Raw genomic sequence first — 22,571 nt, forward strand, 5'->3', positions numbered from 1 at the left:
TTGTTAGTGTGTGTGTGTGTGTGTGTGTGTGTGTGTGTGTGTGTGTGTGTGTGTGTGTGTGTGTGTGTGTGTGCAATGGGAGCAATGGGTTGGCGCTTCACCCCCTCCTACTATACACCGTTGTGGACACTCGAGGGCCAAGTCCGAGGTGTATAACAGTATATAATGTGTGTGCAATGGGAGCAATGGGTTGGCGCTTCACTCCCTCCTACTATACACCATTGTGGACACTCGAGGGCCAAGTCCGAGGTGTATAACAGTATATAATGTGTGTCAAGGGGTGGACGTTCTTAGATCTGTGAACCCCAAACACAGAATCCTCAACTGAATAGTCAAGGCTTAACTTTGTTTGTTGATGTGTGTGTATGTATGTGTGTGTGTGTATGTATGTATGTGTATGTGTGTGTTTGTGTGTGTGTGTGTGTGTGTCCCAACCCTCACATTCAAAATCTCAACCCCAACCCTCACATTCAAAATCTCAACCCCAACTCAATCCTCGCCCAACACAATGTCTTTTTCAAAATGAGATTTCCACCCATATATATATATATATATATATATATATATATATTTTTTTTTTTTTACGTTTTTTTTTCTCTTCTTCCAATTCTGTCTTTTAAGGCTTTCAGGTTTGATGACGTAGAAAGGGGGAGTAAGCCTGCACTTTCTTCCCAGAACGAACAATGTATATTTTTTCTGTTTTTTCTCTTCTTGCAATTCTGTCTTTTAAGGCTTTCAGGTTTGATAACGTAGAAAGAGGGAGTAAGAACTTTCTTGATAGGTTTAGATCCCAAAGAGTGGTAGCATTTCAAGTCTCCAAAATAAACCCAACTTTCCAAGTCTCCAAGGTATAACCACATTCCTGTTGAGTTTCCAAGATATGTATCACATTGTGAGTTATCAAGCCAGAACCCACATTTCAAGTCTCCAAAAATATAACCATCTATCCAAGACTCCAAGGTAGAATCACAATTTCCAGAAATAGAGTGGGTTTCAGTGATAGATCTCACATAGTATAACTGTGGATCATCAAGGAAAACTCCATTTTTCTAATTTTTATGGGTTTCTGTGATAGATCTCACATAGTATAACTGTGGATCATCAAGGAAATCTCCATTTTTCCAATTTTGATGGGATTCAGTGATAGATCTCACATAGTATAACTGTGGATCATCAAGGAAATCTCCATTTTTCCAATTTTGATGGGTTTCGGTGATAGATCTCACATAGTATAACTGTGGATCATCAAGGAAATCTCCATTTTTCCAATTTTTATGGGTTTCAGTGATAGATCTCACATAGTATAACTGTGGATCATCAAGGAAATCTCCATTTTTCCAATTTTGATGGGTTTCAGTGATAGATCTCACATAGTATAACTGTGGATCATCAAGGAAAACTCCATTTTTCAAAATGTCTGAAAATTGTGAGTCTCCAAGGTAAAACTTGTATTCTGGCTCATCAAGGTATAACTTGTTCAGCGGGTATTGTCTTGATAACTCACAATGAGTACTATTGTTGCAAAACTCTTTTTCAGGACTTTGCTGGTCTCCAAGGTATAACTCTTTGGTTGGATCATCAAGGACGAACTCGTTCTGTGGGTCTTGGTCGCTCATAAGGTCTTCAACCAAGCCAGCAATTTCGCCCCAAGTTGTAGCAAAAGCAGTATTTTCATTTCGTATTTCAGATACAATTTCCTGTGAGAGAAAATAATAATGTATTAATCAAGTGATTTAATTATTAAATGAGTATGCTTCAACTAAAGTTTGAAAATAGGAAAATAAAAATCTTACCTCAACAGATAAGAGGTTTGAATCCAGTTCATCAACTTGAAGGTTTAGTTCCATACAAGTCGGAGAGTTCCAAGGAACCCCAAAGTCATCCCACTCAAGGTCTTGCTCGTTCTGTGGGTCTTGGTCACTCATAAGGTCTTCAACCAAGCCAACAATTTCGCCCCAAGTTGTAGCAAAAGCAGTATTTTCATTTCGTATTTCAGATACAATTTCCTGTGAGAGAAAATAATAATGTATTAATTAAGTTATTTAATTATTAAACGAGTATGCTTCAATTAAAGTTTGAAAATAGGAAAATAAAAATCTTACCTCAACAGATAAGAGGTTTGAATCCAGTTCATCAACTTGAAGGTTTAGTTCCATACAAGTCGGAGAGTTCCAAGGAACCCCAAAGTCATCCCACTCAAGGTCTTGCTCGTTCTGTGGGTCTTGGTCACTCATAAGGTCTTCAACCAAGCCAACAATTTCGCCCCAAGTTGTAGCAAAAGCAGTATTTTCATTTCGTATTTCAGATGCAATTTCCTGTGAGAGAAAATAATAATGTATTAATTAAGTTATTTAATTATTAAACGAGTCGATGTTGAAAAGGAACTAAAAATAGGAAAATAAAATCTTACCTCAATGGATAAGAGGTTTGAATCCAGTTCATCAACTTGAAGGTTTGGTTCCATACAAGTCGGAGAGTTCCAGGCAAGCACACAGCACACCATCACCAGCAAAAAAAATGTTTAAAATGGAGCCTGGGCTTGAGGCTTTTATAGAGAAAGACTGGTGGGTGTGGTTTCCTTTGGAAATTCCCTGGGCAAGCCCACGCAGGCCTTCTTTGGGCAATTTTTCAAAACCATAACATGCTGGAATTTTCTTGTGATTTGTGAGTCAGAGATGAACTGGAAATGATGTAAGAGTAGGTGGGGCTTAGCAAAAGTAGGCGGGGCTTAGGAAAAGTGGGCGTGGCTTATAAAAATACCTCATGAAAAATGGGCGGGCTTAGCAAAAGTGGGCGGGCCTTAAAGAAAAGTGGGTGGGGCTTACAAAAAATTCCACAGAAAAGTGGGCGGGGCTTAGAGGAAAGTGGGTGTGGCTTATGGAATACCTCGTGAAAAGTGGGCGGGGCTTAAAGAAAAGTGGGCAGGGTTTTAAAAAATTCCATTTGAAAGTGGGCGGGGCTTACGAAAAGTGGGCGTAGCTTAACAAAAATAACCTGTGGCTCAGGAGGTGGTCAAACAAGAGCATTAAGAGAAGTTTATCATTTCGTAATGGCACAAAAGGGGTATCTTGAAAAATATAAAGATTCAAATATTTTATTTTTAAATATTTTAGATGGGGATTATTGTGCAAAGAAAATTAAACTATTGAAGGAATTTGAGAATGAACAAATCTTTATAGGTTCAATGAGTGAGCTAAACAATATGCATTGGTTATTGAAAAAAAGTGCTCCGAGGCTAAAAGGGGAGGCTATTAAAATCTCCATTCACTTACATGTTTTCGATATTTCAACAGTAGAGAATTCAACAGGTTGGAATAAAAAGGGGGTTTATTTTTAGGGGAAAAATATGAATCGCAGAGAATCCCCATTCATTAACATGGGGGAAAGTGAGCCAGAATCAGTATATTCACCCTACTCTTGTCGAAAAAAATAAAAACACGAAGTTCGTTATATCTCAGAGACTATGAGTCAGATATACATGAAACTGGTATGGTAGGTTCATAGTATGTCCTAGTTATGTGTGAGAAAGAACCGTTGCTACGGACCCCTCCGTTGCCTCGCAACGGCCGAAAAACCTCTAAATGTCGGGGTATTTTAACGAAAAAATAATCTGCAGCATTAATCCTTGAAGCTAGAATCATGAATTTTTTGTGCTTAATCCTCAGGTCATTCCCCATCGAACGGGCCCATCGCGTCAGGTTCTATTGGGTAGTCGACTACCCAAGTCCGCCTACCGGCTTGTTTTAAATGTTCGGGACCCCCAAATACTGTTGGCCCCATTCCATTTCTGAATTTTAAGACCGATTTGCAGGATCGAGGGTGCTTCTGGCTCAATTGACAAATAAACGCCACGAACTCAAACTCATCATCTTCAGCCAAAAATCATACTTCTTCTTTTTCTTCCTCTTCCTCCTCTTCCGCTTCGACTCTTGTTCCTTCTCTTTCTCTTCTTCTTCCTCTTCTTCTTCTTCTTCTTTTTCTTCTTCTTCTTCCTCCTCTTCTTCCTCTTCTTCATCTTCCTGTTCTTCTTCTTCTTCTTTTTCCTCTTCTTCTTCTTCTTTTCCCTCACATGTAATCATGGTGAGTTTCATTCATCCCGTTTCTCATGTCATTATATTCAGAAAACGCTTGCTGTCGGCAATACCTTTTTTTTTTCAACATTTCCATTTTAATCATATAACAGTAATACATTGAGTAATACTTTTCTCACAAAGGTGAGAAAACGACACGAATAAAGCAGCCGATATTTGAATAATTTATTCGCACGATTGTTAACGGGTGAACGTTAATTTTTTCCCCGGGGTACGCCTTCTTGTCCTGTTCAAAACATGATTGTCCTCGGCTTAGTGGAATCGCGTAGGCCCGAGACATCAAAACGATCGAACAGAAATGTTAAATTATGTTTTTTATAATTCGCTTCGATATTTTATTTATTTTCATTTTCAGTTCCTTATTCCAATAAAATTTTAATAAATCGCCACGAATCGTGTTGAAAAAAAAATGGACGTGTGAGAAAGCGGTGTATAGACAAATGGTGTATTGGTAAATGATTAGATCGTTAACTTTTTTGTCTTGAACAATAATTTCAGCTTGGTATCGAGTAAAAAAAAATTTTTCTAATAATATTTGGATTTCCAAAATTCGTTTTATTCCAAGAAGTATAACCGGAAAGAGAGGCGTGTGGAAATTATTGCCCACAAGGCTTTGCGCGCCGTTTGCCTTTTGTGGAGAAGCTTTTTTTTCGTGTGGCGTTTGGTGAACGCTTCGATATGCAGGTATTTTGAACATTAACAGGGATTTTTTATTTTTTTTAACCACATAAGAGAGTGTTTATGGTTTTCTATTGTCTCGTTAATCTTGTGAGCATCAAATGTTTTTTATGAGGTGATTACGGTTTTCGCCGTAAAATGGCGCCAGCGTGATTGTAACGCAAAATGGCGTCGCCTTTGTCTATGCAGGGAAAACACGTGGTGTTGGGGCGGGTTCCATTGGTGTGGTGTTGTGTGGTGTAATTTAGTTCCTTGGTCATCTGACGGAAAAAAAAAAACTTTCTCCATGTGTGGTTATTAATTGGAGCTGTCGTTGAGCAGGAATTGTTACTTTATGAGCGGAAAAGTCTCACTTTTCGTAGTTTATTACATCCGCTAAGTTTAATTAAAGGAAACATTTCTTTAAGTTGGCTTAAAAAAACCACATATACATATATATATATATATATATATATATATATATATATATATATATATATATATATATATTTATATTTTTTTTTCACCCCGTATTTAACAGCAATGTTGAACCGTGTATTTCAGCAAAGTCATTCATCTCTCGATGAGCAGCAACGCAAGTTGTTTGTCGGTGGTCTGAGTTTTGATACCACTGAGGACAGCATGCGGAGGTTGTTCGAGAAATGGGGCACCCTCACAGACTGCGTGGTGTGTAATTATGATTCATTGTGTGTGTGTGTGTGTGTGTTTAAATTAATGTGCAAATTTGAAGTGATTGTTTCGGGCACTATGTTTGTTTATGCTTAGAACTCGGGTGAAAGGCTGTAAATGTAACGATAAAAGGTACGTACGATTCCCTTAGGTAATGCGAGATCCACAAACCAAGCGTTCGCGAGGTTTTGGCTTTGTAACGTACAGCACACCCGAGGAGACGGATGCTGCAATGTCTGCACGTCCGCACACACTGGACAATCGCTTGGTGGAGGCAAAACGAGCAATCTCGAGAGAGGTATTTGTTCTTGTTGTTTGTAATTGGATGGGAGACTTGTGTTTATTGGTGTGTAATATATATATATATATATATATATATATATATATATATATATATATATATATATAAAAACGCACACACAAACCCGGCCTGAGATCAAATGACACCCCAGGTAAATGGTGTTTTCGGTGCTCCCTCCATTTGTTCAACGTTTGAACACTTTATTGCGGGGGGTGGGGGGTGGTGTGTGGCGAATGGAGGAGATTGTTGGGGGGTGGTGTGTAGCTAATGGAGGAGGTCTTGGGGGGGGGGGGATGGTGTGTGGCGAACGGATGAGGTGGTTGGGGGGTGGTGTTTAGCGAATGGGGGGTGGTGTTTAGCGAATGGAGGAGGTGGTTGGGGGAATGGGGTGTGGAGAATGGAGGAGGTGTTTGGGGGGATGGTGTGGCGAATGGACGAGGTGGTTGGGGGGGAAGGTGTGTGGCGAATGGAGGAGGTTTTTGGGGGGATGGTGTGTGGCGAATGGAGGAGGTTTTTGGGGGGGATGGTGTGTGGCGAATGGACGAGGTGGTTGGGGGGTGGTGTGTGGTGAATGGAGGAGGTGGTTGGGGGGGATGGAGGAGGTGGTTGGGGGGGATGGAGGAGGTGGTTGGGGGGGATTGGGTGTGGTGAATTCAGCCGCTGATGGCTGTGGCAGCCATTTTCCACTGCCATCAAAAATTTTGATATGGCCCAATATCCAAATCTGTTTATAATATGATAGGCTCCTCGTGTGCCAAATTTGGTGTTTTCCTCACAAAATGCACAATTGTTATGCAAAGTTGCCCCACTATTGGAAGAATTGTGTTGGGACAAAGATTTTGCATTTAGAAAGCAGTGGGAATCATTTTGGTTGCAAAGGGATCGGTGTTTCCAGGCTGAAATGACGACCGTGTTAGGTCATATGGTATTGCAGCCATGTTGGGAAAACGGAAAAATCTTTGGACCTCTGTATCTCTGAAACAGCACTAAGGAAAAAATTGAAACTCGACACATGGCAAGTACTCCTCATGGGAATTTTTTTGATGACTTCATTATTGCATATGTAGAATGCTACATCTGATGAGTGAAAATTTTTAAAGGTCATTTCAGGATATAATTGCCTACATAAATAAATGATGTCATCGGTCATGCGATTTGACAGCCATTAAAATATTTTATTAGTTTTTTTTTTTTTTTTTAACTTCAAAATATTCGGACGAAACTTGGACATGTTGGGTGTGCGGCAAGGACGAATCGATTCGATTTCGGTGACGATCCAAATCCTGATCTGGATACGAGAATTATTTAATTTTCAAAGTGCTTCTTCACCATTGAGATCGGGCCAAAAACAATATTGTACTGTATAGCATGATATTTCAAACATGTATTGGACACGATATGTTCTCGTGGATCAGGCATAATGTGATGAAGGTATGTCCACCGAGTGCCCTAGTTTGATATGGGTTCTTTTATTTATTTATTTGTTTTTGATTATTATGATTATTATTATGTTGTTTTTAATAAGGCTCACTTGGCTGTGCCTTGATGGGTTTGAGGGTAGAGGAGCAGCTGCTGAAATGTGAATCCTATCCAGGTTCCTCCTGATGACTTCATCTTTGCTTTTTGCTTGTTTAGGTTCTTTCTGATTCCTCCAAGGTCGCACTGTACCTATTTGGTCTTCCATTTGTTTTGAATTGAATTTATTTTAATCCCTTTTCAAATTCAATTGAATAATCACAATAAAAAGTCATGGGTCACGTGTCCGATCAAAGCGGGACATGTTCGTACCCGGTCATCACTGTGAGCAGTTTTAAAGTGGCAGTTCTAATTATGTCTCATTAATTGCTGAACACACCAGTCCACAAATGTCCTGGTGAAGGTCCGCAATGTCTGATTGCTCTTTTTCTTGTTTAAACTGAGTTGTATACTTGAGCACTATAGAACACAAATAGCCTTTTTGACACTTTCCAAAACCTCCAGTTTTGCAACTGTTGGACAAAATATTACGGCATTTTACATCGTTATGACCAATCAAATTTGCTGCTCATAGACGTTGCCCACATCCTTGTTTAAAAAGTCATTGTGGTGCAAGGTGTGTCTCGTTTAATCTGGTGTCTGTCGTGCAGGTATGATGGGCCGAATGGCCACCTGCATCAAATTTCCTTGTAGCTTCATGGCAGGCATACCCGGAACACAGCAGCCAGCATCCCCCTGCCGGGCCTGGCACTCCCGGTTGTCCGGGTCGCCTATCCCTAAATCCAGCCCTGTGTGCACACAAAAATCTGCATTTAATGTTTAGTCGTGGTTTATACTCTTGATGGTGGCAAAAAGATATCGAATATATATATATATATATATATATATATATATATATATATATATATATATATATATATATATATATATATATATATATATATATATTTGTTGTGGCTGTTTGCTTTCTTTAACTGCTTTTAGCTCGCCTGTTCGAAGAACAGAGAGCTATAGCGATACCCCGGCGTGAGCGTCAGCTTGAGCGTGAAAATGTTAAAATTTTTGGTGCAAGTTATTTCCTTTCTAATATTTTTATCTACCACACTATTTTTTTACTGATTACAATATACATATATTGCTTTAAAATTATTTGGATCAGACTTCACTGCAATGCTTTATAAAAATATTATTAGACTAGTCTTAAAAACGATAAATGTGTAAACAGGCGAGCATTGGCTGGCTTTGACACCACTCTGGTTCTTTTTCTTTTCAGGATTCTATAAAGCCAGGTGCACACCTGAAAGTGAAAAAGGTGTTCATTGGTGGTATAAAAGAAAGCACAAATGAACAACACCTTCGTGAATACTTTGACACCTTCGGAGAGGTTGAGAGTGTTGAGGTCATGACTGACCGGCAAACGGGAAAGATGCGAGGCTTTGGCTTCGTTACCTTCATGGATCATGACACTGTGGATAAGATAATTGGTAAGAACTGTTTTGGGGGTTTTTATTTTTAATGCCTCAGCTGAGGAAGTCTCTGGTGGCATTGTTTTCGGGTTGGCCGTCCGTACATAAATACCAGGCTAATTACCTCCGCCACCGAAGGTAAAGGAGGTTCCACTTTCATCCCTTTGTCTTTGTTTGTCTATGTTTGTTTGTCTGTGTGCAGGATATCGCAAAAAGTTGTGGATGGATTTGAATAAAACTCGGTGGACATGTTGGGTGTGTGGCAAGGATGAACTGATTATATTTTGGCGAAGATCTGGATCTGATAATTTTTTAAGTGATTCTTCACCATTGAGAGATTAGGCAAAACCGATGTATAGCAGGATATTTCAAAAATGTATCGGGCCTGATATATTCTCGTGGATCAGGCATGACGTGGTGGAAGAATGCGCTCTACCGAGTGCCCTTCTAGTTTGTATTTTTTTCTGTTTTCTCTGCAACTACTTATCCCATTGACACAAAATTTTCACCATAGGTGCGATCGACTTCTCATGCAGAACGTTTTAATGGTGATTGTGATGTCCAATGCAAAGTGGTGTGACAGCCATGTTGGAAAAAAAGGAAAAACGTTGTACCTCTATCTCTGAAATGCTCCATGGAAAAAATTTAAATTTGGCACATGTCAAGTTACTCCCCTTGAGAAACGAGTGTTTATTATTATTTTTTTGTGATGTCATTCACTTCAATATGACTTCATAATTGCATACGTCAAATGTTTTATCCGATTCGTATGAAATATTTTGAGTGTCATCTGCGGCTAAATTGTATGGGGGGGTGGGGGGGGGAATTGATATCTTGTTACGTGGTTTGCCATCCACATTGTTTCTAACGTAAAAGTTCTTCTCCAAAATGGCTGAACAGGTCGAGGCAAAACTTTGGAGGCATGATCGCCTATCCATGGGGACCATTAAGTTCTCCACCTATGATGTCATAGGTCACATGATTTGGCAGCTTTTTTATTTTTAAGAATAAATGTTTTTTAAAAATCTTCTCCAGAACTGCTTTACAGATCGAGGGGAAACTTCACATGTTCCCCAAGCCTTGGGGATACGAGGGTGTTCACGAATAATTAATAGGTCACATGGTGAAGCATCCATATTGGATTGAATAAAATCTTTAAAAAAAAATTATCTTGAACTGCGTCATCAATTGATGTGAAATCATTTCAGTCTGATCGGACGCATGGTCTGGCAGCCATAATTATTTTGAATTTGGGTTCAGGGATGTAAATCGAACTTGGTACATGTTTAAGCAGAGGCACTTCTGGCGACAGTGAAAGAATGCCCTTCTAGTTTCTTCTTATTACATTGTGAATCTTTTTTAGGCGTTTTTGCCAACTTGAAGGTAATTTGATGTCGGTAAAACACATTAGTAGGCATATAATGGTAACATATTTACAGAATTGATGAGTCGAGCATAGCATTTCTCAGATTCCAAATTTTATTCCCAATTCACCAATTTCTGTTCAATACTTGTAAATCGTTATATTGTGAACAATTTTTGTAAAGTTTCCTCTCCCACCCCCCCCCCTCCCTAGTTCAAAAGTATCATACAGTCAATGGCTACAAAATTGAAGTGAGAAAAGCACTCTCTCGACAAGAAATGAATGCTGTTGGTGGGGGTGGTGGTGGTGGAGGTGGAGGTGGAGGTGGTGGTGGGATGGGAATGAGAGGTGGTAAGTAATGTTTATTTCAATTTATTTGCATTAATTGTTTTCTTGCATGGACGATTGTGCATTAAAACAAATTTTCTCTATCTAGGACCTGGAGGCAGAATGGGTGGTTATGGAGGCCGAGGAGGTGGCCGTGGAGGTAAACGAGAGTTGCGCGGACATATGTTTTTTATCTTTGCTTATTGCCATGCTCTGTTTTCTTGTTGATCCCATTGTTTGACACCATGCAGGTTATGGCGGTGGATATGATGGCTACAATGGGTACGGGGGCAGTGGAGGTAAGGTTGCTTCATTTTTGGTTGTTGCTGATTGTTGTCTAAAGGTGTGACTGTCCCTTTAATTTAATTTCGTCTCTTATGAAGGGTCGCATTGTCTACATTCAGGTGGTGGATATGGCGGTTATGGAGGCGGTGGTGGCGGTTATGGAGGCGGTGGTGGTGGCTATGGTGGTGGTGGTTATGATAACTATGGGGGTGGTGGTGGAAGTGGTGGTGGCTATGGTGGTGAGTTTTCCTCGACACAAAATGATGTTTGATCTATTGTGAATTATACAGGAGTCTATCGGTGGGGCAGAAACTGGTTGAAATATTCCCTTCCCACAGTATTTTTGTGTTTTGTGGTTTAGTTGGTTGGTGTATTTACCAGGTGGATATGGTGGTGGTGGTGGTGGAGGATATGGTGGAAATGACTTTGGCAACTATAACCATCAGCAGTCTAACTATGGGCCAATGAAAAGTGTTGGAGGCTATGGTGGACGCAATTCTGGCCCCTATGGCGGTGGTATGTTCTTTTTATAATCTATATTCTTGATGTATTTATCCATGAATTTGCAGAATGATATCGGTTTATAATATTGTATATCGAACAGTTAAATAAATGTATTTGTTTTTATTTTTAATTGGTATTTGGAATAATTTTTATTTTTGATGTCATGCTTTTCCACAGGTGGAGGCTATGGTGGTGGTGGTGGCTATGGTGGTGGTGGTCGTGGAAGGTACTAGTTGCCATGATTCAAGGTGAATATGTGCTTAAAGGTTTAATTTTGTCATCGTGTGAATTGTTGGTAGTGAGCGTCCTCAGGGTGTAAATTTTTTTTTTATATATATATTATTATTTTATTTATTTATTTTTTATCTGCAAGTATTGATATTTTCGTGCTACCAAGTTAAGATGAAGTGATGGCAGCATTACATTTTCTTCTCCTTATGTCCATATCCAACAGGCTTCAGTGTAATTAGCCCAGGAGGAGCCAGGATTGACAGGACAGCCAGACTTATGCCCTTGGCAGTGTCAGACCAGCTCGACAGTGCCAGCTTTTCCTTCCAGGCAGGCACAGCTGCCCCACAGGAGATTCTCTAGCTGCTGCCTGCCTTGTTGTCCTGTATTTTGAATTGTGATGTAACTCAGAATATTTAGATGTGCTAATGGCAGAATGCCATTGATCATGGCAACCGTTTTGTAAAAATGAGCATTCCATTTAGTTGTCCCAGAAGTAGCTTCCTTAACTTTTTTTTTTTTTTTTTTTTTTTTTTTACTATTTTATTTTTGGAGGGGCTGTTTTAGAATTTTTTTTTATGGCATTGTACTTCCTGATCATGAATATTAACGTTTTATTTAACAGTAGGCATGTTTGTTTTGATTGTGGTGTGCAAGTCAGATTGGTGTAGTATTGGAATGATTTTGAAATTAAAGGCGCCTCTTTTAACACTGCTTTTTGTATACAGTCTTTCACTAAACTTTGATCGATTTAGGTACGTTGAGCCCAAAACAAGTTTGTTTTGTTGAACTGGATTCAGCACACTCCTGTGATTGTGGAATGGACACAGCAAAAGGCTTCCAATGTGGTTTTGCCCCTTGTGCTAGTGTAAGCCTCAAAACAGTCTGTGCAGTTGAACTACCTGCTGCCAAGTTTACTTCACTGGTGGTGAAATAGTACTGATAGTGCAGAACTTGTAGCCTGCTATTTCCCCACCCCTCCAAACTCCTCCCACCCCCCCCCCACCCCACCCCCATTGTTCTTCATTTGGCTTTTAATTGCATGTTGGTGTATCTTTCAATTTGTTGCACATCAAAACAATTCTGAATTTATTTGAGGCTTTCCTTTAGATGTGGAGGAAAAAACCAACAACTTTGATTTGAAAGTTCTTACTTTACACATTTTGTAAACCTCTACTTTAAATTAGTTTTGTTATTTGTAAGGCAACGAACTGGAGGCACAGCGGAGGTTTTCCGAGTGCGTTTTGTTATGTCAGGTTGGGGTGGGGGTTGAGGGCATCCTCAGTTTGGGGACAGGTGTACGGTTTTGTTGAAGTCTTTCCCAGCCAGGCGTCTGAGAAGCTATAGCCACAGACACGTAGTGGCAGACATCGGCTTGATGGAGACCGACAGAAGGCTGTAGCTGCAGATAGTGGCATGGCAGGCAGCCCTGAAACACTGCAAGTAGGACAGAGCAGTGTGTAGGTAAGACTTGCACAGAACATAGTGTATGTTTTCTGTAAATACTTTTTTTGCGTGCAGTTTTTATTTTGAAGAATTTGATGCAGAGATCGGAGAAATGGCGACGTGCTGCTTTTATAAGTTGTGGGTTTTAATTTGCGTATTTTTCACAGGTGTTGTGAAAAGGAAAGTTCCTGTTCTTGACAGGTAAGTGAAGAAGTCATGCTTGTTGATTTCTGACTGTTTATACATCCTGCTCTTTGATTTTGATGAACATTGTAAATATCTTTTTATGTTAATAAATGTTTTTGTACTTTACTCACCTGAATTTTTTTTTTGTATAAAATTACTGAGCAAGTCTGTAATTGGTTTATTGGTTTAAGAGAGGTGTGGAATCATTAAATGCACTGAGTATTGCGTTGAGGAATAAATGCCGTATTTGCGTACCATCCAAATTTTGCAGCAAAAACAGTTTTATTGACATTAATTTTCCATTATCAATAACACTCATTAAACATGCCAACTTTCTCGATTCTCAGGCACAATTCATCTTGACCAGTCATTTGCACATAGTTGAATACATAAACCTTTTGTCCAAAAGTCCATGTCAAAATGCAGTTAATGGGAACATTTTGGAATGAAGGTCGTGTTTTATATGTGCATTGTTTGAAAAGATGTCGTTTTATGAAATTCTGTAAGTTTCTTAAGTTACCAAAAACTAGAGTGAAGTCGATGACACGTCATCGCAAATCCCCACGCTTCCCACCAAAAGCAAATTTTGAAGATGGCAAAAAGTTCAACCAGGAATGACCCAATATCAAAGAGTTAAAATTAATTTTTTTTTCTCCCAATTTTGATGTCTATGACCCAGGGCATGAATTGGGGGTTCAATCCAAATGTGTTTATTTGTATTTATTTAATTTTTTTAAACATATTTTGTGTCCCCAATGTTGATTGCATATCCAAAGTATTATGACAAAATGTGCCTGTAATTGAATTTTTTTGGTATCTGATATCTTGACCCCCACCTGAGGTTGGGGCCAAAAATAATGCTGCACTTGCACCTTCATGCCAAATGGAGATTTTTACGAACAAGTTTGGTGAATTTCTCCACAAATGTTTCAGAGGAGTTAGTGAGGCGTAGAACCAGTCCCCAGAGCAGTCAGGCTTCACACCAAGGAGGTCAATGATTGACCGTATCCTTGCCCTTCGGGTCCTCACCAAATACAGATGAGAGTTTCGGCAGGGGCTGCTTGCAGCTGATGTTTATCTCCGCAAAGCGTTCGATTCAGTGAATTGGGATGTCCTCTGCAGGATTTGTGTTTTTTTTTTCCTCTTCATGGGGTGCTCCCAAAACTAATCAGTCTGATGTCTGAACTACACTCTGATACTGAGAGTGCTGTGAGATGTGGTGATGCCATTTCCAACTTATTCCCAGTTGTTACTGGAGTTCATCATGGATATGTACTAGCCCCCACACTTTTCAGTGCTTGTATGGACTGGATTCTCGGGAGGATGTTGGAGAGATCAAGCTGCGGTGCATCATTTGGGAATGTCAAGATCTCTGACCTTGATTTCGCAGATGATGCAGTCATCTTTGCGGAGACTGGATATCCTTTTGGGGGTCCTCGAGGTGCTGAATGAGGATTCGGAGCTGCTGGGATTATGGGTTTCCTGGGTCGAAATTAAGACGCAGGCTTTCAATGACATCTTGATGCTGCTATATTGTCTGCACCTGTTTGTGGTGAGGATGTTGAGGTCATGGAGAGATTCACTTACCTTGGCAGTGATATTCATGTCTGCTGGCTGTGAGCCAGAGGTCAATAGATGTCTTCGTCAGGCCTGTGGAGTCATGGATTCACTGGATCATGTGGTGTGCCGCTGTCGGTACCTGTGGAGGTCGACAAAAATCCAAGTCTTCAGGTCCTTGGTGCTTCCAGTCTCGCTCTACAGATGTAAAACTTGGAATCTGACCATGGATCTGAGATGGAGACTTCATTCCTTTGGTACCAGGTCTCTTCGGAGAATCCTTGGCTGTCGCTGGTCGGACTTTGTGTCCAACGAGTGGTTGCCGAAAGAGACTAAAATGAGATTTGTTACCTGCATGTTCAGTGTGTCAGCTGCGGCTGTATGGACATCTGGCTCGTTTTCTTGATGCTGATCCTGCTCATCATATTCTCTCAGCGAGGGAGCCTTGTGAGTTGAGGCCAGTAGGCCAACGACATGCCTCATGGTTGCAGCAGGTTGATCGGCATTTCAAAATGGGGATGGGCCAGGCATCTGCCTGGGGAATGGAATGGCCAGACAGAGGCCCCTGGAGTACCGGCAGAAAGTGAACGCAGCGACGTGCTGCTCCAGCACATGCTCCCATACCTGGCCTGAGATAGACGGACTGAGCCGATTACAATATCCCCTCGCCCCCCCCCCTTTTTATTAATTTTTTTCAAAAAGTGTGGAGATAAGAACGGTGCCCTTCTAAAAGATTGGCCTTCACATTGAATATTAAGCGTAACTAGGAGAGAGGCTATGCCAACAATGTTTTGACGTGCTTGCTGATCTCGTGAATATATATAGCTGGAGGTCTTATTCTAATGTAAAAAATACAACCTTAATTCCATCTCCAGAAGTTTCTTTTGTTAGTTAATTAATACTTGCTTTATGAAATTGTGACCCACATCATACCGAGCCAGTGGGCATGTTGCTTTGTGGAAATGCAATTGCTTATCTGAAGGGTTTATCAATGACTGGGCTTGGGCGAAAGAATCAATTACCAGGTTTGAATCTATTCCCTCCATTCGAACCGGGATTCGTACCCTAAAATCTACAGAGCCGATTACCCACCTGTACCGGTTCCAAGTCTCCAGAGTCAATTCTGACTGCGTTATCTCACTTCGTCCATTGAGATTCAGTTTGTTGGTTCAGCAGATGTATCAAAAGCTTCTCCTGTCGTTCTTTGCAAAACAGACAAAGACAAGTCTGTCTGTTCAAGTTGTGAAGAAAATGAGCACTCGAACTCACAAACTGTGTGCAAGAACGTCGGACTTCTCCTTCCAGGATCCAACAGATCGCATCAGCCTATTATATCGATGGAAAGTATTTTGAAATTCCAAAATCATCATATTTCTTAACAGCAAAGATATCGCGGCATATTTATTAACCGCAAAGAAGAAGAAAAAATATATATAAGGTGGGAGTCTGTTGCTTCTTCACTGCCCCGGTAAACCAAGTATGTGCAATATATATATATATATATATATATATATATATATATATATATATATATATATATATATATATATATATATATATATATATATATATATATATATATATATATATATATATATATATATTTTTTTTTTTTGAAAAAATTACAATTTTCCTGGACGTTTTGGATTAATTTGAAGCAACTTTTACTACGTTGCATGATTTTTCAATTCTAGTGCGTGCCCGTACGTGCAAAAAAAAGAAAAAAAAGCAACAATTGTGACGTCGTTCGTGATGTCATAGCACCGTGTCCTGTCATTGGTTGACATAAATGGCCGTAACTTGGGAACCGCTTGTCCGATTAATATGAAACCTTAAAGGCACGTCCACAGTTCCCCAGCAATATACCTGGCAAGTTTCAATTAGATCGGACCAGTGGTTGTCGAGAAACGGCGGACACACACACACACACACACACACACACACACACACACACACACACACACACACACACACACACACACACACACACACACACACACACACACACACACACACACACACACACACACACACACACACACACACACACACACACACACACACACACACACACACACACACACACACACACACACACACACCTGGAATTGTAGATAGACTAGCGTGGGCCCGTAGGTGGGTGCCCGTATATGCAGCTTCGTGCCTGCAGTATCAGGTCCCCAGCATCAATTGTGACGTCATATCAAACGAAGAAGAATAATTGTGACTCCCTCCTCTCTCCCCCTCCTCTCTCCCCTCCTGTCTCCCCCTCTGTCTCCCCCCTCTGTCTCCCCCCCTCTGTCTCCCCCCTCTGTCTCCCCCCTCTGTCTCCCCCCCTCTGTCTCCCCCCCTCTGTCTCCCCCCTCTGTCTCCCCCCTCTGTCTCCCCCCTCTGTCTCCCCCTCTGTCTCCCCCTCTGTCTCCCCCTCTGTCTCCCCCTCTGTCTCCCCCCTCTGTCTCCCCCCCTCTGTCTCCCCCCCTCTGTCTCCCCCCTCTGTCTCCCCCCTCTGTCTCCCCCTCTGTCTCCCCCTCTGTCTCCCCCCTCTGTCTCCCCCCTCTGTCTCCCCCCTCTGTCTCCCCCTCTGTCTCCCCCCTCTGTCTCCCCCTCTGTCTCCCCCCTCTGTCTCCCCCTCTGTCTCCCCCCTCTGTCTCCCCCTCTGTCTCCCCCTCTGTCTCCCCCCCTCTGTCTCCCCCCTCTGTCTCCCCCCTCTGTCTCCCCCTCTGTCTCCCCCCCCTCTGTCTCCCCCCTCTGTCTCCCCCCCTCTGTCTCCCCCTCTGTCTCCCCCCTCTGTCTCCCCCTCTGTCTCCCCCCCTCTGTCTCCCCCCTCTGTCTCCCCCTCTGTCTCCCCCCTCTGTCTCCCCCCCTCTGTCTCCCCCTCTGTCTCCCCCTCTGTCTCCCCCCTCTGTCTCCCCCCTCTGTCTCCCCCCTCTGTCTCCCCCCCTCTGTCTCCCCCTCTGTCTCCCCCCTCTGTCTCCCCCCCTCTGTCTCCCCCCTCTGTCTCCCCCCTCTGTCTCCCCCCTCTGTCTCCCCCCTCTGTCTCCCCCCTCTGTCTCCCCCTCTGTCTCCCCCCTCTGTCTCCCCCCCCTCTGTCTCCCCCTCTGTCTCCCCCTCTGTCTCCCCCTCTGTCTCCCCCTCTGTCTCCCCCCTCTGTCTCCCCCTCTGTCTCCCCCCTCTGTCTCCCCCCTCTGTCTCCCCCTCTGTCTCCCCCTCTGTCTCTCCCCCTCTGTCTCCCCCTCTGTCTCCCCCTCTGTCTCCCCCCTCTGTCTCCCCCCTCTGTCTCCCCCCTCTGTCTCCCCCCTCTGTCTCCCCCTCTGTCTCCCCCCTCTGTCTCCCCCCTCTGTCTCCCCCCTCTGTCTCCCCCCTCTGTCTCCCCCTCTGTCTCCCCCCTCTGTCTCCCCCCCCTCTGTCTCCCCCCTCTGTCTCCCCCCTCTGTCTCCCCCCTCTGTCTCCCCCCTCTGTCTCCCCCCTCTGTCTCCCCCTCTGTCTCCCCCCTCTGTCTCCCCCCCTCTGTCTCCCCCTCTGTCTCCCCCCTCCGTCTCCCCCTCCGTCTCCCCCTCCGTCTCCCCCTCCGTCTCCCCCCTCCGTCTCCCCCTCCGTCTCCCCTCCGTCTCCCCCCTCCGTCTCCCCCTCCGTCTCCCCCCCTCCGTCTCCCCCTCCGTCTCCCCCCTCCGTCTCCCCCCTCCGTCTCCCCCTCCGTCTCCCCCTCCGTCTCCCCCCTCCGTCTCCCCCTCCGTCTCCCCCTCCGTCTCCCCCCTCCGTCTCCCCCCTCCGTCTCCCCCCCTCCGTCTCCCCCTCCGTCTCCCCCCTCCGTCTCCCCCCTCCGTCTCCCCCTCCGTCTCCCCCTCCGTCTCCCCCCCTCCGTCTCCCCCCTCCGTCTCCCCCCCTCCGTCTCCCCCCTCCGTCTCCCCCCCTCCGTCTCCCCCCTCCGTCTCCCCCCCTCCGTCTCCCCCCTCCGTCTCCCCCTCCGTCTCCCCCCTCCGTCTCCCCCCTCTCTTTCCCTCCTCTCACCCCCTCTCTCGCTCCCTCTATCTCCCCTCTGTAAATGTATTCACAAATGTCTACCAAGCGCAACGATTAATTCCAACCTTGGGAAAAAACAGCTTTCAAACCCTTGGGAAACAGCTGTTTCCCTCGGGAAAATTCAAACTTTGGGATTAATTAATCTCTATATATAAAGTTGAAAGTGTGCCTGTGTTTCTCTGTGACATATGCACGCGAAAAGTACTGGACTGATCCTCACCAAACTTCACATGCTGACAGAACATGTACCCGGGAGTGTCCCGATGTAAAAGAATTGTACTTCCGAATTATGACGTCATCACCTGATTTTGTAGCGTTAATTTTTCAAGTTCAGCCGATTGACATGGGGCCAATGCCATTTGCAATAGAATGAAAAAATAATGCTGCAGTCAATTGAAGACAATGACTTCCGACTTCCCGGTTTCCGAATTATGACGTCATCACCTGATTGCGTAACGTTAATTTTTCAAGTTCAGACGATTGACATAGGGCCAATGCCATTTGCAATAGAATGAAAAAATAGTTATCCAGTTAATTCCGAATTCCCGTGTCCGAATTATGACTTATGCATTTGACACACTTATCATAGGCCCTATTCACATCAACAAACGCCTCTTTTAATGCATGATTAACACAAGTCATATTTCATTGTACATACAGGTAGTCGTCGACTTACGACCACGATCGGTTCCGACCGACCAATCTTAAGTCGATTTGGTCGTAAGTCGACCAACCTTTATTTATAGTGTATAGGCCTATGCAAAAATTACCATATGTATATTATACCGTATCCAGTACACACCAGATATGTTCAATGAGGCTCTGATATACATTGAAGATTTGGTATTATACATGAGCGGGAAAGATTTAACTAAGTGGGGACTTCCCTCTTCTAATAGGTCTGAAAGCGCTACCATCAAAGAGAATGGTTCCGTGAAACAATCTACAACACAGATACTTTCGCAAAGTTTGTTTCTGACAATGAGCCATTTCTGGTACAGGATTAGAGTAATGCATATCAATTGATTTCTGAAGCGGTTCAAGAGGGAAGTGGTGTGATATTTTTATTGGATGCCCTGGGTGGTACTGGCAAAACATTTGTCCTCAACCTTTTGCTTGCTAAGATGAGGAGCCAGAAAAAGATCGCATTAGCCGTTGCTTCATCCGGTATAGCCGCAACACTACTTTCAGGTGGCCGCACAGCGCATTCTGCTTTCAAATTGCCTCTCGACTTAGCTACAATGGAATATCCGGTTTGTGGCATTGGCAAACAAACTGAAGCAGCAAAAGTGCTGAAGAATTGCGACCTCATAGTTTGAGATGAAGGTACGATGTCGCCGAAGGATGCATTCGAAGCATTAGATAGAACTATGCGAGATTTAAGAGGAGTAGACCTGCCTATAGGTGGAGTTACGCTGGTTATTTCTGGCGATTTCAGCCAAACTTTACCTGTAGTACCCCGTGGCACTCCAGCTGATGAAATGAAAGCCAGTATATAATCTTCATACCTCTGGACATTTGTACAAACTATCCATCTAACAACAAATATGAGGGTCAAATTATATGGTGATTTGGATGCTGGCAATTTCGCACAATTACTTCTCAAACTTGGAAATGGTGAAATCCCGAACACAAATGATGTAATATCTATTCCCGATGACTGTGGTACAATAGTTTCATCTATGGAAGAATTAGAGGCTCATGTGTATCCCAATTTAGCGCCTAATTACAAAAACATACAGTGGCTCTGAAAGAACAATCCTGGCTCCACTTAATGAAACAGTCCGTGTAATAAACCATCAGTTATTACAAGTAGTTCCAGGCGAACAACATAGTTACAAGTCTATTGACACCACACTGGATACTGAGCAAGCCATACAAGCCATACATTAGCCAACGTATTTTACCTTTTCGCAATGTCGTGGCAAGGAAAAACAAAAAGAGAAGAGAAGAGAGAGAAAAAATTTACTTCCTGGTTCGGAGCGTACCAGCACTCTGATGTTCCCGAAATTTATACACGGATAATTCCGTGCTAGACGGGTTGCTCAGCAACCGCGGACACCAGTTGAAGCCATCAAACCTCGTAGGGTCCTTGCTCCTTAACTTCAGCATTACCCATTGGTGGTTTCGTTACCCTGAGATAACTGCGTTCTCGACACCACACCCTGTCTACTTATTACATACGGCCGAACGAAACCGTAGGTGGGAGTTGGCTATTTCAGAGCAAACTGGTGGGGTAGAACGTCCTGTCTATCTGCTATGCACACATTTTATCGGACCAATGAAGGAAAAGACAACCGAGCAGGTTTGAAAGTGTAGTTTTCCAAACCAAGGCACTAATTTACAGGACATTTGGAGATCACAATCAATAGAGCACGTATTTACAGCGGCATTCCATGACATACACCAATCAAAAGGCACAGAGGAAAAGTAATTACCCCGAGCACATATATTTTCCTTCTCCAATCTTAATTACCTTAGGACAAGCATGACTGGTGCCGCAACCTCATGGGGAACAGGAGCTTGGAAGATGAAGAAGTAAGTGTGGAGCATGGTTATGACCCCTGGCTCACTTGACATAGACAAGGTGGACCTGTGGAGATCTAAAGTGAGGGAAATGGGGATATATGGAGTGTCGGATATTATGTGTTTTGACAGGCAGGAATGGCCGTGTGGTCCAGCCCAGCAACCTGCGGAGGCTCGTATGGAGTCGTGATAAACGCATACAGACTCTTGCAGGCAGTTCCATCTCCTCCCGTCGGTTCTCGTGGTTCGGAAGGTCATTGACAGGATGAGCTAGGCAAAAGAGACATCCAAATACTTTGCCTGCTTGCTTTGGCCTTTTATTGAGGTAGGGACGAGTTGTGGTCACGGCGCTTTGTGCATCCTTCTGCTCTCTCGTGCTGCCTTTACATTGGTTCCTGGCTTGTCAAGACTTCGCGTGCCTGCCAGAAAAGTCTGCGTGGACCAAGTGGCTTTATGATGTCATTAAAAACAATGTTTCCTGTATGGAATGATTTTCAATTTTGCTTGACTGTCAGGAAGGCAGACGGAGAAAACATTCTCTCTCCTCTCTCATCTCTCCTCTCATCACATGCATGATTGGAACAAATTCAGAGCCAAAGTATGGTAAAACATCTAACTTGTCTTCTGATTCATGTTCAAACAATGGCATGAGTTTTAAATAAGTTTTCCTTCCACAATAAACTGATCAGACGTACAGACATGAACCAATTGCTTCCCGCTACTTTTTTGTTTTGGATGCGCTGGATAATCAATGCACAATAACGGAGCTATGATGCATGTATATATGTTGACAAAACTCCAGGGATTGCATTTTGTTTTATAAATTAAAAAGATAAAATGTGAAAATGCAAAGCGCGTCCGTTTTGTATTCGGACTTCTTCTTTGGTGTGCTAAACAGTACCTTTTACCTTTTGACCAAATTCTTAATTTGTCTTCATATTCTTGTAATAAAGCTTTGTTGAAAATTTGATGACGAAGTGCATGACTTTTTTGGGGAGAAACTTAAACTGTAATTTTAATTGTTGGGATTCGCGAGATATCAGTTATTGTCGGGTTTTCCGTGCGTGCGTGTGTGTGTGTGTGTGTGTGTGTGTGTGTGTGTGTGTGTGTGTGTGTGTGTGTGTGTGTGTGTGTGTGTGTGTGTGTGTGTGTGTGTGTGTGTGTGTGTGTGTGTGTGTGTGTGTGTGTGTGTGTGTGTGTGTGTGTGTGTGTGTCAGACGCGAGGCTCCACAGCACAAACCAGCAAACCGATTTTGATGAAACTTGGCGAACAGGTGCCATATGGGCTGGGAGTGTGCGCGTTTGAGTTTCGTTGCTAAGCAACCAACCGTTGCTATGCAGCGGCTGAAAAACCACGTTTTAAGAACCCAAACGGTAACTGACGTAGCGCAGCTTCTATGATGGGTAGAGCGACCGGACCAACTCCTGCCTATTCCTTGCATCCCCAT

The 22,571-nt window shown here is 43.0% G+C and overlaps 2 protein-coding genes across 4 annotated transcripts; one reads left to right on the plus strand and one right to left on the minus strand.

Moving 5' to 3' along the window:
• Nucleotides 1-606: 606 nt before the first annotated feature.
• LOC147021688 (uncharacterized) lies at nucleotides 607-4,471 on the minus strand. The gene is made up of 4 exons (XM_085891928.1): nucleotides 2,411-4,471; nucleotides 2,103-2,315; nucleotides 1,794-2,006; nucleotides 607-1,697 (listed from the first exon to the last, which is right to left on the minus strand). The coding sequence occupies exons 1-4, from the start codon at nucleotides 2,501-2,503 to the stop codon at nucleotides 1,050-1,052; spliced, it is 1,167 nt and encodes a 388-aa protein (XP_085748054.1). The 5' UTR covers nucleotides 2,504-4,471; the 3' UTR covers nucleotides 607-1,049.
• A 175-nt stretch (nucleotides 4,472-4,646) lies between these two features.
• LOC147021689 (heterogeneous nuclear ribonucleoprotein A3-like) lies at nucleotides 4,647-22,091 on the plus strand. Of its 3 annotated transcripts, XM_085891932.1 has the most exons (12): nucleotides 4,647-4,775; nucleotides 5,313-5,435; nucleotides 5,590-5,736; nucleotides 8,489-8,699; nucleotides 10,258-10,395; nucleotides 10,481-10,531; nucleotides 10,623-10,670; nucleotides 10,776-10,895; nucleotides 11,038-11,172; nucleotides 11,338-11,408; nucleotides 13,002-13,035; nucleotides 21,256-22,091. In XM_085891932.1, the coding sequence occupies exons 1-10, from the start codon at nucleotides 4,770-4,772 to the stop codon at nucleotides 11,391-11,393; spliced, it is 1,035 nt and encodes a 344-aa protein (XP_085748058.1). In that variant the 5' UTR covers nucleotides 4,647-4,769; the 3' UTR covers nucleotides 11,394-11,408; nucleotides 13,002-13,035; nucleotides 21,256-22,091. The 3 variants fall into 3 exon arrangements, with proteins under 3 accessions (XP_085748058.1, XP_085748057.1, XP_085748059.1); XM_085891931.1 differs by lacking the exons at nucleotides 13,002-13,035; nucleotides 21,256-22,091 and adding an exon at nucleotides 11,615-12,102; XM_085891933.1 differs by lacking the exons at nucleotides 10,776-10,895; nucleotides 13,002-13,035; nucleotides 21,256-22,091 and adding an exon at nucleotides 11,615-12,102.
• The last annotated feature ends 480 nt before the right edge of the window (nucleotides 22,092-22,571 follow it).

The sequence above is a fragment of the Eptatretus burgeri genome, chromosome 8, assembly GCF_056783735.1.
Source record: "Eptatretus burgeri isolate ZD-2024b chromosome 8, Ebu_testis_v1, whole genome shotgun sequence".
In the NCBI taxonomy this organism is placed as follows: domain Eukaryota; kingdom Metazoa; phylum Chordata; class Myxini; order Myxiniformes; family Myxinidae; genus Eptatretus; species Eptatretus burgeri.

Coding starts and splice junctions, on each gene's coding strand:
- LOC147021689 (XM_085891932.1), top strand. Junction 10,532..10,622: donor CCGAGGAGGTGGCCGTGGAG/GTAAACGAGAGT, acceptor GACACCATGCAG/GTTATGGCGGTGGATATGAT. Junction 10,671..10,775: donor TGGGTACGGGGGCAGTGGAG/GTAAGGTTGCTT, acceptor GTCTACATTCAG/GTGGTGGATATGGCGGTTAT.
- LOC147021688 (XM_085891928.1), bottom strand. CDS start 2,503: ATGGTGTGCTGTGTGCTTGCCTGGAACTCTCCGACTTGTATGGAACCA. Junction 2,316..2,410: donor CAAACCTCTTATCCATTGAG/GTAAGATTTTAT, acceptor TTTCTCTCACAG/GAAATTGCATCTGAAATACG. Junction 2,007..2,102: donor CAAACCTCTTATCTGTTGAG/GTAAGATTTTTA, acceptor TTTCTCTCACAG/GAAATTGTATCTGAAATACG.